Below are 14,079 nucleotides of genomic sequence, written 5' to 3'. Positions count from 1 at the left end.
TAAGGTAAAAAAGGTAGGGCCTACACTATCAGAAAAACAATGTTTACAATGTGATGTTTTATAAGTGGAAGTTAATTTAATCTAAAATAAACGGTATGAATTTAAACATACTATTTGTCAACTTTAAATCATGTTCCACTTGATGGGCTACTTCCATTGCATTATGAGTACCTCTTATACAAGTAATGTAGAAAGTAATTAACATACTGCTCTAGGTGAATAAAATAACTACGTCTGCACACTCAAACCCTTAATTTGTCATAACTATAAGAATTAACTAATTAGGAAGATTCAAGAGATTAAGAAGATTCAAGATTTGGATTCAGGAGCTACTGAGGGAAGTCCAGAGGCCTGGGCATCACCAGTGAGATTTTTTTACACTTTTGTTTTCAAGGCACCTTTGTTATATCAAAATCTACTTTGCGACTATCTAATCAAGTTGAAATGTCATTTGATAGGTAAAATATGTTATTGAACATCCTCTTTAGCTGCTGATTCTTTGGGTTCTCCAGCACCATGTACAAAATTTAATACAACTAGTCAACTAACAATGAAATTGTTGCAGATCCACAGAGGCAGGTAATCAAAATGTAATCTGAAAATACAGTAATAGTCTAGTGTTTTTAAAGAAAAAAAATGAGGAAGCGAGAGAACGAGAACGCCCAGCTAGTAAAAGTATTCTGTGTAGCTGCCCAAGTCCAGATCTTTATGTCCTAACAAAATAATGGGATCCTTGTTTCTCTTTTACTGACACATCCTCTTTTCATCTGTGTGGTGACATTATATGCTTATTACATTTACCATTGGCTATTCTCAGCAGCATATATGATTTAGATATTTTATTATTTAAAATTATAGACAGAGTTTATATTCAGCTATTATTTCATGGTAGAAGGGAACATCATTAAAGAACCTAGAGAATAAACAATTATCTGTCATATTTGTGCTTTGCCCTTCCCAGACACTGTACATCAAATTATCCATTTTACTTTTACAGAAACCCTGTGAAGAGACATGGAGCTAATAAGGAAGCTTGGAAAAAACCTGGTGACCCATTTCAGGCTGACCCACAAAATGTACTACTCAGGTTGGATCACAAAATAAACTACAGTGGGTTATAAATGTAGAATTTCTCCATTTCTTCCTTGCCATTTTAGCCTCTTTCTAAGCAAAATAAAGAAAAAAAAATGATGTCAGATTACTAAGCAAGAGGTATGAAGATCTGCTTGCTATCCAGCTACACAACCTGAAATGACAGCTCTAAGCGCATTCCAAATGCTGTGATTTCCTGTATGAATCATTGGTATGATAGGTTTTATATAGGCAGAAAATAAGCACAGTGGTGGTAAAGAGCAAGGCATTCTCCCATAATTTCTGTGCAACAGGCCAGGCAGATAATGACTGGCTCAAATGACTGGTCTTGGGCGCTATGTGGTGGTTGGGAAGAAATGTGAATTAATGAAATGACTTACTCAGAGAGCTCCTAGTGCAATGGTAAATTTGAAACTGTGTGCCTCTCCCCATCGTAGAGAACAAATGAAATTTTCAAAATTAAGAATCTCCTTATTATTAAATTAATGTTCTGTGTAGAGGTGTACTCTCTGTCAAAGCAGCAAACAAAAAAGTGGTGAAGGAAAAAATAATAGATGGAAGAAAATACACTTTGAGGGGAATAAAAACACTTTGACCTGCCCAAACCATAGTCATGCTAACAGGATGCTTATAGTGCAAAATGGCAGTAAAACCTGGCAGGATTTCAGGATTTGGACCTGAAAGGAAGCCAATAACATCTTTGTTGCTTCACTTCATCCTGAAATCTGGAGCAGGTTGTACTGATAAAATACAAACCATTATTATTTTAAATGCCTATCATTAAGATTAAAAACAAACAAAAACAGTAAGTCCCATTAGGCACAAAATGTAATAATCCTCTTATGCAGCCATCATACAGGAATTTATGAGACAAATATGAAAGCTTGATTTCATCCAATATGTATTTTCAGCATTTATATCAAGATAAAGCAGCAGGCCTAGTTATTATGTGACCAATTAAAATTAGGCATTTTCCAGATTACAGGATACTTTTGTCTAAGCACTGTGCATGCTAAAACAACATTTTCTAAATCCACATAGATATAACAGTTTTTATGGAGGGATTCTCTGAGGCCTGAAAATTATTTCAAGGTTCGTTCAGGGTAAAAGGTTGATAAAGGCTCCTCTATACCCACAGATACACTCATAACCTGCTGGCTAGTGTGTCTCAAGCAGCGCATGCAAGAGTTACCTAATTCACTAGGTCAGGAAGGGCTTCTGTGTCATATAAAGTTTAGTAGACTTCATCAAATGGCTTGGCAATGTGAGCTGGTCTATGTGTCTGGCAGCAAAAAATTCAGATACACAAAAATTATTTTCAGCATCAGTAGATGCACTGACCTTGGGGAAAACAAACCCATCTGCTCAGCCTTGTGAAATAAATTGAAGATAATGTCTGTGGGAGTAAGATGAACGATGTGAAGAGTGAACTTAGACACAACTGAGTTGATGTCAGAAAAAGTAGGACGATTCAGAAGACCATCATTATATTGTACTGCTCTAGGGTCATGAGCCAATCAGTTCCCTAGAGAACAACCCACCTAATTTAAAAATATAGAGCAACACAGAGTTCACTCATACTTCCATACTTTTTCACTAATCATATATGAACAATCATAGACAACTGTATATATAAAGCATAAACTGGAATTAGGCTATTCATTTGCATGACCAGCATTGTGAAGCTTGCTGCCAGGTCCCTCTATATACAACTAGCATTCACTCACTTTTCTTTATTCAGTTGTGTACGTGCACATAATCACATTAAAATAATGTTCGAATGTGATCCACCTCACATAGAATGGGAGCAAACAAAGTGTACCACACCTGTGTTACAGCAGGTAGAACAAAGTCAAGCAAGTGACTGTGCCAAGCCACACTTTAAAGAGGAAAGAAATGCAAAACAAAGTATAAATGCTAAGGCTGTGTACCCAGCTTTCAATAAGATCCACATGAGAACAAAAAAGCCTAATTCTGAACTGTCAAACCTGGAGAACTAAATTGATTCAGGAATTTGGCCATTAGTTGTCAGTTTGCCACAATCACTGCCATTCTGATCGTAATGTATGCTATCCTATGCATGGGCTACAATTCATTTTTTAAAAACCCATAAAGCTACTATTTTTGCAGTGTATAACTGCTAAAGAAATAAGCAACAGGGAAAAAGACACAAAGCATGAAAGTAGCATTTATAAAATAACTAAATGAAAAAATTATGTGTGTCCTAAGTTAAATAGTTTGTAGTATTTTCTAATGGTTTCATCTCATGCACTTCCTTTTAGAGAGCCAGCATGCTGTACTGGTTTGAGTGTTGGGCTATGACTCTGGGGACCATGGTTCAAGTCCCAGCTCGGCCATGAAAACCACTGGGCAAGTCATAGGCCTGTTACAGACAGCCAAAATAAAGCTGCTTCGAGTCACAGTGGAGATATGATGTTTCAATGATGCATGCGTCCTAAGAGTCCAGAACTCACACCAAAGCCATGCTCCAGCCCTAAGGACTGGAGCATGGCTTTGGTGTGGCTTCTGGACTCTTAGGACGCATGCTCATTTGAACACCATATCCTCCACTGTGACTCGAAGCAGCTTTATTTTGGCTGTCTGTAACAGGCCATACTCTCTCAACCTCAGAGGAAAGCAATGATAACCCCCCTTCCCGAGGAAACTTGCTGGAAAAAATCTCATAAAAGCACCTTGGGGTTGCCTTAAGTCAGAAACTACTTGAAGGGATGCAACAACAATAACAGCAAAAACTTCATTTTAAAGATTTTTATTTCCTTCAATTCAGAGGAAGTTATAAGCATGTTAATTAAGGCCATTTTATTTTGATCCCCCCCCCCTAGATTATTATTCAAGAGTTACTGATATGGTGAGGGAAGAGACGTCAACATCTGAAATCTGCAAACCTGAATTAATAATATGCTATTGCATCATTCATCAAAATCTGATTATGCCCAGTTGCAGTCACATAAAAATCAAAATAGTCTTTCCAAACCGTATTTAAAACCTGGAATTTCTGTATAATAAGTCAGTACTGAATAGTTAATATATAATACTGTATATAATACATATAATATGACATCTAATATACAAAATACTGTATATGATAAAGCAACACTGAATCTGAATTATTGCTGAATCCTCAAAGAGTAGAAGAATGCTGCTTACCGTATATACTTGTGTATAAATTGAAAAATTTATACTACAGTACAAGATTGACTCAAAAAACCTGGGTCAACTTATGCATGAATCAATATAGTAACAAGATGCCAGGGAGAGCAATCATTTACTCTCCAAACCTCTTCCCGGCCTTTACATCCAAAGTTACATGCCCTTAAGTTTTATCCTTGAATTATCCACAGGTCATATGAAAATCCAGAATTTTGGCCCTAAATCCTACCCTTGATTTATACATGAGGTCGACCTATACACAAGCATATGCTGTAACTGTTACTATAATATGCAATAAACCAAACCAGATTATGACAATGTGTCTGTATGTTTACTAACCGGGTGGAGGGCAGACTTAACTATAGTTTGCAGAAATCATTTAAAATGAAAACTTGTCACTCCTTGAGTTGACCTAATTAGATATGCTCTTAAAACTATGCCAAATTCCTATTCCTGGAGATAGATTATGCTATCTGTGAAGTCTTGCTTAAGTAAAAACAGAGTAGTTATTCTGGCAAACAGTCCTTTCTTTTTCTCAGATCTATCATGATTTAAACACCCACCCACCCATATAGTGTGTTTTTAAATACAGTCAGTCCTCTGTATCCAGGGATTCAAGTATCCACAGCTTGAAAATATTCCAAAAAAGCATAAATTCCAAATAGAAAACCTTGATTTTGCCATTTCATATAAGAAAAACCATTTTAATACATCACTGTATTTCATGGGATTTGAGCATCCATGGATTTTAGTATCCATGAAGGGACCAAACATCGGAACCAAACACCAGCGGATACCAAGGGCCCACTGTATATGGGAAGTTCTGTATATAGCATTGTATCAACCTGCACCATTACTACTGTCCATTATAATTTGGAAAGACTTTTGCTAATGTCTATATTAATTACTCTCCTCTCTCTCCATACAGTTGAACAATTCTTGTTGATAAATGAGCTCTGGATAAACAAAATAATGTACAGTGGGACCTTGGTATCCACAGGGAATCCGTTCTGGACCCACCACCCCCACCCGCAGGGATACCAAAATCTGGAGGATCGCAAGCCCTGTTGTCCTCAATAGCAGTGTGTGCATGAGGCTGCACCACCATTAGGGACAACCCTCTTTATCCCCAGTGGCAGCAAGGGGACACAGCCATGCTACCATTAGAGACAATGAGATGAGGGCTTACCTGAAGGCCTGTTGTCCCTAATAACGGCACACCACATGCATGCCCTGCAACTGGGGACAACAGGAGCTGTCCCTAATGGTGGTGCAGCCATGTGCATTGGGGACAATGTTGATATCCCATCCGTGGATGCTTAAATCTGTGGATGGCAACTCTGCGGATAACAAGGCCCCACTGTATAAGGTGACAGTATAAGCCATGGTTTGGCCAGTTTATAATATAACAAATGACAATCTTGCAATTTAGCCACAACTGTATTCCACATAAACTTAAGTCACACATAACAGAGGCGGGTTACAGACCGCCGCTTGCTCCGTGAGGGAGTCGTAGCAGCTACACCGCGCGTCTCCTGCGCGGAGCAAAAAAGGAGCTCCAAAATGGAGCTCCTTCTTGCGGCGCCTCTATGACGTCGCGAGGCGCCACTGGCGCATTCGCGACGTCATAGGCATCGCGACACGTCTGGACGCTATGTGTCGGATACGTAAACATGGCGGCCCCCATGTGGAAGAGGCGCCACCATGTTGTACGTGGGTTAGGGTGGTGCAGAAGCACCGCCCCTTCCTAACCCTAATACGTATTCCATACGTATTTTTTGACAGTCTGTAACCCGCCAGAAGGTCCTGAAAAATAAGAAACCTGTGATTTTGATAAGAAAATCACTGCGGAGCCAATGTGGTGTAATGATTTGAGTGCTGCTCTAGGACACTGGGTGAAACCAGGATTTGAATCCTCACTTGACCATGGAAACCCACTGGGTGACCTTAGGCAAGTCACATTCTCTCAGCCTCTGAGGGAAGCAAGGGCAACCCCCTGAACAAATTCCACCAAGAAAGCTCTCTGACAGATTCACCTTAGGATCGCCATAATTCAGCATAGTGCTCAAGTATTTCATTTGTGTATTTATCATTCTCTTAACTGGGATCATCTGAAATTCTTACCTTTACATGTAAATTCCAAAAACTTACAGACTTAAGCAGAAATGGACGGTTGTCTTGTTTGGTTACAGAAAAGTCATTAATTGCATTTCTCAAAGACTAGATTTTTTGCAAAAAAAAAGAAGGAAGGAAGGAAAATGATACTGACTTTTGATTTTGATTATTAGAAAGAATTGACTATGGAAAGAGGAGAAAAGTGTGTTAATGTTAGAGGGTGAGATATGAATAATTATGCAATATGCATAACTGCTGAAAGGGTGATTGAAAGTCATTTTCTTTCTCTTTGTTTTTCTTTCTTTTATATCTTTTACTTTATTGTTTAAATCTCTAATAAATAAAATGTATTTTAAAAATTCCTGGTGATGACTAAAATGTAAATCCCCTCTTCATCATACTACTGCTTTGCTGTGATCCTTTTCATTTAGGATGCTGAACTGGGCCATAATATTCTAACCATTAGATCCTGTAGCCAATTCAGCAAATTCAAATTTCCCGCAACCCATGTGGTGCAGTTTCAGTCACTCCTCTTCACATCCTCCTCTGTCATGAGACTGGTGATCACATCCACAGCTACGAAAATAGACCTTGCCAACCTGGCACAAACAGAAAGTTCGAGAGGAGAGAAAGTCCCCAAATGTAACCTTCCAATAATCTAGCCTGGTATGTCCTCTTATGGTTTCCTGCAACAAAGTCTTTATATATGTAATCCAGCTGCCTGTCAATAGATTTTAAAAAATATTTTATGCTATGCTGCCACATTTTATACTATGATATACACCCATGATTAAACAGGTTTTATATTCCAAAACTGATCAGTCCAATGAGCAAAAAGAAGAAAAAGTATTGTTACATGTTAGCTGCTGCAGCAATAATTTACAATGAGGATTTTACAGCAATTTCCTTCCTTCAGATCCCTCGTATGTTCTGCTGCCACTCCCACCGGCCAAAAGCCCTACACAGAAATCAATTGTAGCATGCTTCAAACATATGCTAAGAAATGTTACATGCTGACCACCTTAGTGACAGAACCATAGAGCTTAAAAAAAAACAACCTCTAGCTAGAGGACAAATCAGGTTATATTAGAAGCCACATTACTAATATATTAAGAAAGCATAGCATTACCATCTGTACATTCTTCATAATACCAGTCCAGTTCGTAGTAATCTGCTTCAATAAATTTCTGCATAGTCCGTTATCTCCTTGGGCAATGAAGAGGAGATGATTTTACAGAAATGCTACAGAGGTCAAGTGAAATGCAGCCAGGCCTCCATGGCTTGACAGGACATCATGGTGCAAAGTAGCTCAGAGGTTGCTGGCAAGAAGCTGAACATCATCAGTCAGAAACAGGGGCCAAACCAGGAAGGGAGAGACAATAAAGCAAGAATAAAAACTGCAAAAGGGAGAGGCCCTTGAAGCAGCTGCATCAGCGGCCCTTCTGATAAAGAAGCTCTGCACAGGAGCAGGGGATGGGAGTTAACAAAACCATCCTATCGCAAGGCTGAGATTCTGACGTTGGAGACACACACCACCACTTGGGGCTTCCTAATTCATTCCTTTTCTGCTCCGGTCCTCGCATTTCTTTCAGTCTAATGTTACCATGGAGACTGGTTGGCTCTGAAAGATACGCAGAGATGGAGGAAAGAAATGCATTCTGCTGCTTTGGACTAGACTAGATACCGTGAGTCTCATGAAGAAACAAAACAGCGTAAAATGCTTCCTGTTACTACTGCACAAACATACACCCAAAGCTTTAGTCTGTGGCCCTACGACATCAGTTTTTGAAACAGGATCCCTTTTTAGATTCACGTCTAATATGTGAATGGGGAGGGGGGGACATTCCCACACTCAGAAATGTAGATGAAAGAGATCTCTACCGCTTCATTTTTGTCACATGCTAATGTAATCAAATTGATTATATTTATGATTAAGGCAAAAATAAGAGAAATGCACCCTTTGACCAAAGCTTTTTTTTTTCTCTCCATTTGCCTCTTCTGTGAACCAGTGACCCATTTTTTTTCAGGTGCCTGAGTTACAGAACAGCACAGAAGGGATTACAGCAAACTACAGCCATTTTGTATAACATAAAATATTTAGCCATTTCCTCATCGGTATCTTCTTTTCTTCTGAAAACATCTTCCATTTCCAGGGGTTTGAAGTGCATGCCTGTGTGGTCATAAGATTTTCAGGGAGAATGTGAATATAATTGTGTCGGTCTATTTCAAGACATTTCAAAAGAGCAATTAAACAAGAATTTTACTATCTTGCTCACTGCAAAGTGCTTAACCTTCAAGTTGGGTTGCCTTCCCTACATAAATTTATTTGGCTTTTGTTACCACCCCACTCACACTGCCTCTGTCTCTTTCACACACAGGAGTATAATATTCCTAATTGTTTAGATTGTTTTTACTGTTCAGATTAAAGGCAGAGAAAAATCTTCTAGTGATACATACAAAGAGAAACAGATTCTTTTGGGATAAATAGATTATAAATCAAAATGTTATGGCAGATCTCCACCCTCTGGCTGACAATCTTTTATATAGCACAAAACCTTTAAAATTGAGCCCTTTCCTATAGTTTCTCTTCAGATGAGATAATGATCAGTGAAACCTGCATCACTGGCTAGAAGATGCAGAAAGAATTATACCAATAAATACAGATGGTTGATAAATTTAAAAGTATATGAATAAAAATAAGGTTATGAAAAGACATTACAACTATTTGCCAATCTCTGTGTATGCCACAACTATTAACTGATTTAATTTATGATACATGACCTATAGGTTAAAGTTGGCTGGTTCAAAGTAAGTCATAACAAAGCTTAATAAGAAAACATGCAGGAGTAGCTATATTGGCCATTTAGTAAATTCAAACAAAAAATCACCGAACAGGAATACCTTTGTTGGCTGACCAAAATGCACAATATACTTGTTGCAAGCTTTCGAAGTTCCACTAGCTTCTTCATCAGGCAAGATGTTACATACATGATATGCAATTGGACTTTGCCCAACTGCCGCATGGCCAGAGGAGGAGGAGTCAGCCTACTAAAGATACCCCCTCCATACTATATTAACTAAGGATAGAAACAACAAAATGCAGGCATCTTACTAACATCTCTAACTTTTCTCCTGTTTGTTTATATGTAACATCTTGCCTGATGAAGCCGCCAGTGGAGCTTCGAAAGCTTGCAACAAGTATATTGTGAATTTCAGTTGGCCAATAAAGGTATTGCTATTGGGAGGAACTAAGCTTTATCAGTATGTTATAGCTAGCTGGCTGGAGGAGGAAGAGGCATAAGAAGAAGAACAGGAGGATTCAAAATGGATGCAAAAGCTTCCAAAACTCCACTTCATAGCTACATTGTAGGAAAGGGAACTGAAGAAGCCTTAGGCTCATCTAGGCTCATTCCCATGACAAGAAACTATGGTTCCCTGTACTATTTGAATGCAATATTTGTATAATTTTAATATTATAAGTGCTAAGATTTGTGGCAATTCTTTTACAAAATCTTCAAAGTAGCTAAACATTGACTTATAAAGAACATTTAGTGCTGCTCCCTCCAGCAAACTTAAGCATCATCACATGAAAAGCATACATCAGCCCTTTTAAAATTACAAAATAAATGGTGATGTAGTTATTCCTATAAACAACCCACACTAAAATTATGAGTTAGCATATACACCATTTTCCAAAGCAATGAGCAGAAATTATTTTAGTAGGTGAAATGTACTGCCTGTGCAAAGATGAAGATTAATGTCCTAATCTATAATGTTCTCTCTGCTCTCTTCCCTTGTCTAGGCATCTTCTGTAGATACAGACTCATCTTTAAAAAAAATCTCATTAAAGCCCACAGTAGTAGTATCAGCAGTAGCAACAATGTGATACAGTAATTAAAATACTACTACTGGTAGTGCAGATAACAATGATTCTGGTAAAAAAAATTGCATTTGATACCACTTAAATTCCCACTCATTCCTGGAGAAAAAGAGGTAAAAGATTCAACAGATTTATATCAGATTCAACAACTTCAAAGTCTCTTAGTCTTTCAAAGTTAATTATCTATCTGCTGTTTACCAGGTCAAGAACAGATGTGTTACTGTGACCTATCATGAAATTTTCAAAGGGAGAATTTCTGCAGTTCCAGCATGCCTGAATATTACTCCCTTTTTTCAGTGACTCTTGTTATACGCTGAGGTTTGGTTCCAAGATCTCCCCATGTATAACAAAATCTGTGGATGCTCAAGTCCCATTAAATATAATGACATAGCAAAATTGTGTCCCTTATAAAAAATGGAAAAACAAGGTTTGATATTTGAAATTTATACCTTTTTTAAAAAATATTTTCAAACCGTGGATGCTTGAATCCGTGTATAAGGAATATGTGTATAAGAAGGGCTGACTGTATATTAAAGAGAATCTTCTTTCTAGCTGTAGATCTGTAGAGGTTTGCACTGGTTGCTTTGTGAGAAGAAACCATGCTGTCCAGCTATAGACATCCTTCGTGTTTAGACTGATTCATAAGTTAGCCATTACACTTAAAGGAGAAAACAGCAAGAACTTATTTTATACTGTCATGCCTTGTGCTGTGGGGTGAGATATTTGCATTGGCCATATTGTACACATCTGCTCAGTTGCCTCCACCTTAGTACCATCTGCCATGAAGGAAATGCAGCACAGGTAAAAAGACTTTCCACAGAACTGGGGTGACTTATGTTACCCTACTGAATGAAATGTCATCACATGGAAACATTTCTGGCAGCCTCCACTTGGGAAGATATGTAAATATGTGAAGCAGATTTCAGGGAAGAAGGAAATTCCAGATAATGCCTGGGCCTTGAAAGACTTCCCAGAATGTAAGGAAACTGACCCTGGGAAAACCTATTATGAATGACACACTGAACCTGATTCTTCTAGCTATGAAGGTAATTGAGCCTCACACACTGTACTCGCCCAGAAAGGGCCAACCTGAAAGATGCTTTGCTAGCTCCCTGGGTCAAGCACCTGGGTCCCATCCCCTTCTGTATAATAATAAAACCTCATGAAATTCATTGAGGTTGCCCTAAGATGATGGGCAACCTGAAGGCACAGAAACACACACACATGAGTCAGCCACAAGTCACATCTTTCATAGAACTGTATTTCAAGGGATGAAGAAAGAAAGGATGCATTGTTCAGGAACTGCCCTCTTGCCAACCAGCTTTTCAACTGGATGCCAACTAGAAACAAATTAATACCATTTTCTTAGGTAATATATTTAGGAATGGAAATGGTTTCTTTCTTTAAATATTGGTTTTTAGACTCCTTCAGCCTAACTCCCAAATGTTCTCTTGCCACAAATTACAGACACTTACTAAAAACAGGCTATGTGCAACGGGGGAAGACTAGAAACTGACTGACTGATCAAGTGATTTTGACTCACTGCACTGATACCTACTGTACTGCTTGGCACTCTTTGTTATGTCTTTGTTGTTTTGGCCTTCAAGCTGACCCTGAGCAGTAGTGGCTTCATCATAAGGTTTACTTAGCAAGGTTTGCCACTGCCTTCCTCTGAGGCAGAGAGCATATAACTTGCCCAAGGTAGTCTAGTGGGTTTCTTTTTATTATTGAGAATAGATTTATTTCAAGGTCTTTTTACTCCAGTTTTTATGCAAACTTAACGAAAGATGCTAATTGGACAAAACGATCCTTAATAATAGCTTTTGAACCATGTTACATGCTCCAGTACTCTCCTTAAATGTCATACATACATCTAGTGGGTTTCAATTACTAATGGGGATTTACTAGTGGGTTTCAATTACTAATGGGGACATATAAAGCCCTATATGTCTTGGGTCCAGGCTATCTGAAGGACCTTGTCTCCCCTTATGCGTCCATTAAAACTCTAAGATCATCTGGAAAGGCACATTTCTCCATCCCACCTTCATTTAGTGCAGTGCTTCCCAAACTCTGGTCCTCCAGTTGTTTTGAACTTCAGCTGCCAAAATTCCTGACTGTTGGCCAAGCCAGCTAGGGTTCCTGGGAGATGAAGTCCAAATTGCCTGGATGACCAAAGTTTGGGAACCACTGATTTAGTGTGAACAAGGGAGAGAGCCTTTGGGGTGGCTGGTCTCAATCCTTGGAACTCTCTCCATAGGGAGGCCAGGGAGGCCCTGTCCCTGCTATCCTTCTGTCAGTGAGTTAAAATATTTTTATGCCTTCAGGCTTTTGCTAACTGACTAGGGTGGACTTTTAATGCTATGTAGTGCTGTTTTTAAGGTTTGTATGTTGTATGCTTTTAAGGTCTGTATGTTTAATGAATTTTAATATTTTAACACATCAATTGTTTAACTGTTCTTTAAATTTTTATATTTATACTTTTAATGAACCTTTTGTCTAATTTTAATCTGTATGTTTTTTAAATATGTTGCTAGCTGCCTTAAGTCTCATTAACTGGGATAAAGGCATGATATAAATGAATAAAATAACAATAACAACCCTGGTCTCCTGAAGTCCTAGTTCAACTTTCATCACACATGCCAGCTCTTTTCTTTCCTCTACCATACACAATGGGGCTCTTACAGAATGACATTCACTTTAAAAACCACAGGGGAGCATGCAAAACACACACACACACAAAAACCACTGGGGAACATGAAAATATGTATTTGGCTAAGTCAACAAACTTGTTAGTGGGGAGTAGCAAAAGAGGAGAATGTCGGCAACCTCCCGTGATACACATCTTTTGAACAGAATATAATTTCAAATGCCCAACTATTTTGACACTAAGCCAGTGGTCCCCAAACTGTGCCCTTTAAGAGGTTTTGGACTTCAGCTCCCAGAAGCCTCAGCTATGTCGGGCAATAGTCTGGAATGCTGGGGGCTGAAGTCCAAAATCACTTAAAGGGCACAGTTTGGGGACCACTGCACTAAACCAAAGATTGGAAACAATTTGTTGCTATGAATGTTAATCAAATGTTTATAATTAAAAAATAGACAAGAACACAAAATATCATTTTTCCAAATGGAATTTATTGTAATTTGGATGTACTTTGTCCAGGAACATAGTGGGTATATGGAGTAGCTTTTACTTTATCTCTATTATTTCACTCTTCATCATCAAAAGAGAGATGAGCAAAATCATGGGTGATTTTTACCTTCACTTCTAGGCTTTTTAGTGCAGCAATGTAAATTAAACATAAACATAATTTGGAGTAGAATAAACAGAATCAAATTAAATGTCTATTTTAAAAGATAAACATAACTATTTCTAAAAAAAGTTTTAAAAGATTTTTTAATAGAATCATAACATAATAGTACTTTTTCACTAATCTAACTATCTCTGCACTCAACTGATGTGCTCTTTCAAACGCAAGGATATGTAAAGGCAACATTACCGCTGCCAATGATATCATTTTAATGGGGGCTTCCAAAGTGTTACGTACAGATACATATTTTCAAAATCCAATACAAAATTGGAAATTATAGATGCAGAGAATCCAACAGAGAGCTTCAATTGTAGAATTATACACTCAAAATACAAAAACATGACCATTCACAAATAAATCATTTGGCTTCAGCCATCAGTTGGGGCACTAAAAAAGAAATAAGCCAAACCTAAGGTCAAGCAAAAACAGTTTTTAAAACTTGACACACAATAGAAGAACATGACAAACCATATTAAGAAATCAGGATGATACAGCATGTAATTATAATATGAG

At 38.0% G+C, this 14,079-nt stretch overlaps 1 protein-coding gene across 9 annotated transcripts in view; it reads right to left on the bottom strand.

Annotated features, from left to right (window-relative positions):
* TRAK1 (trafficking kinesin protein 1) overlaps positions 1-14,079 on the bottom strand; it is a 92,067-nt gene that overhangs the window by 61,077 nt on the left and 16,911 nt on the right. Inside the window, exon 1 of one of the 9 annotated variants that reach the window (XM_042472601.1) lies at positions 7,508-7,844. The exons of 7 other annotated variants lie outside the window; for them this stretch is intronic. In XM_042472601.1, coding sequence (XP_042328535.1) covers positions 7,508-7,571 — 64 coding nt within the window. In that variant the 5' untranslated portion in view covers positions 7,572-7,844. Of the gene's footprint in view, positions 1-7,507; positions 7,845-14,079 lie in introns of those variants that run through there. One more of the 9 variants, XM_042472603.1, reaches the window with a different exon arrangement.

Source organism: Sceloporus undulatus, chromosome 6, assembly GCF_019175285.1.
Source record: "Sceloporus undulatus isolate JIND9_A2432 ecotype Alabama chromosome 6, SceUnd_v1.1, whole genome shotgun sequence".
NCBI classification, from domain to species: Eukaryota; Metazoa; Chordata; class Lepidosauria; order Squamata; family Phrynosomatidae; genus Sceloporus; species Sceloporus undulatus.
This window is presented reverse-complemented; position numbering and strand designations above follow the sequence as displayed.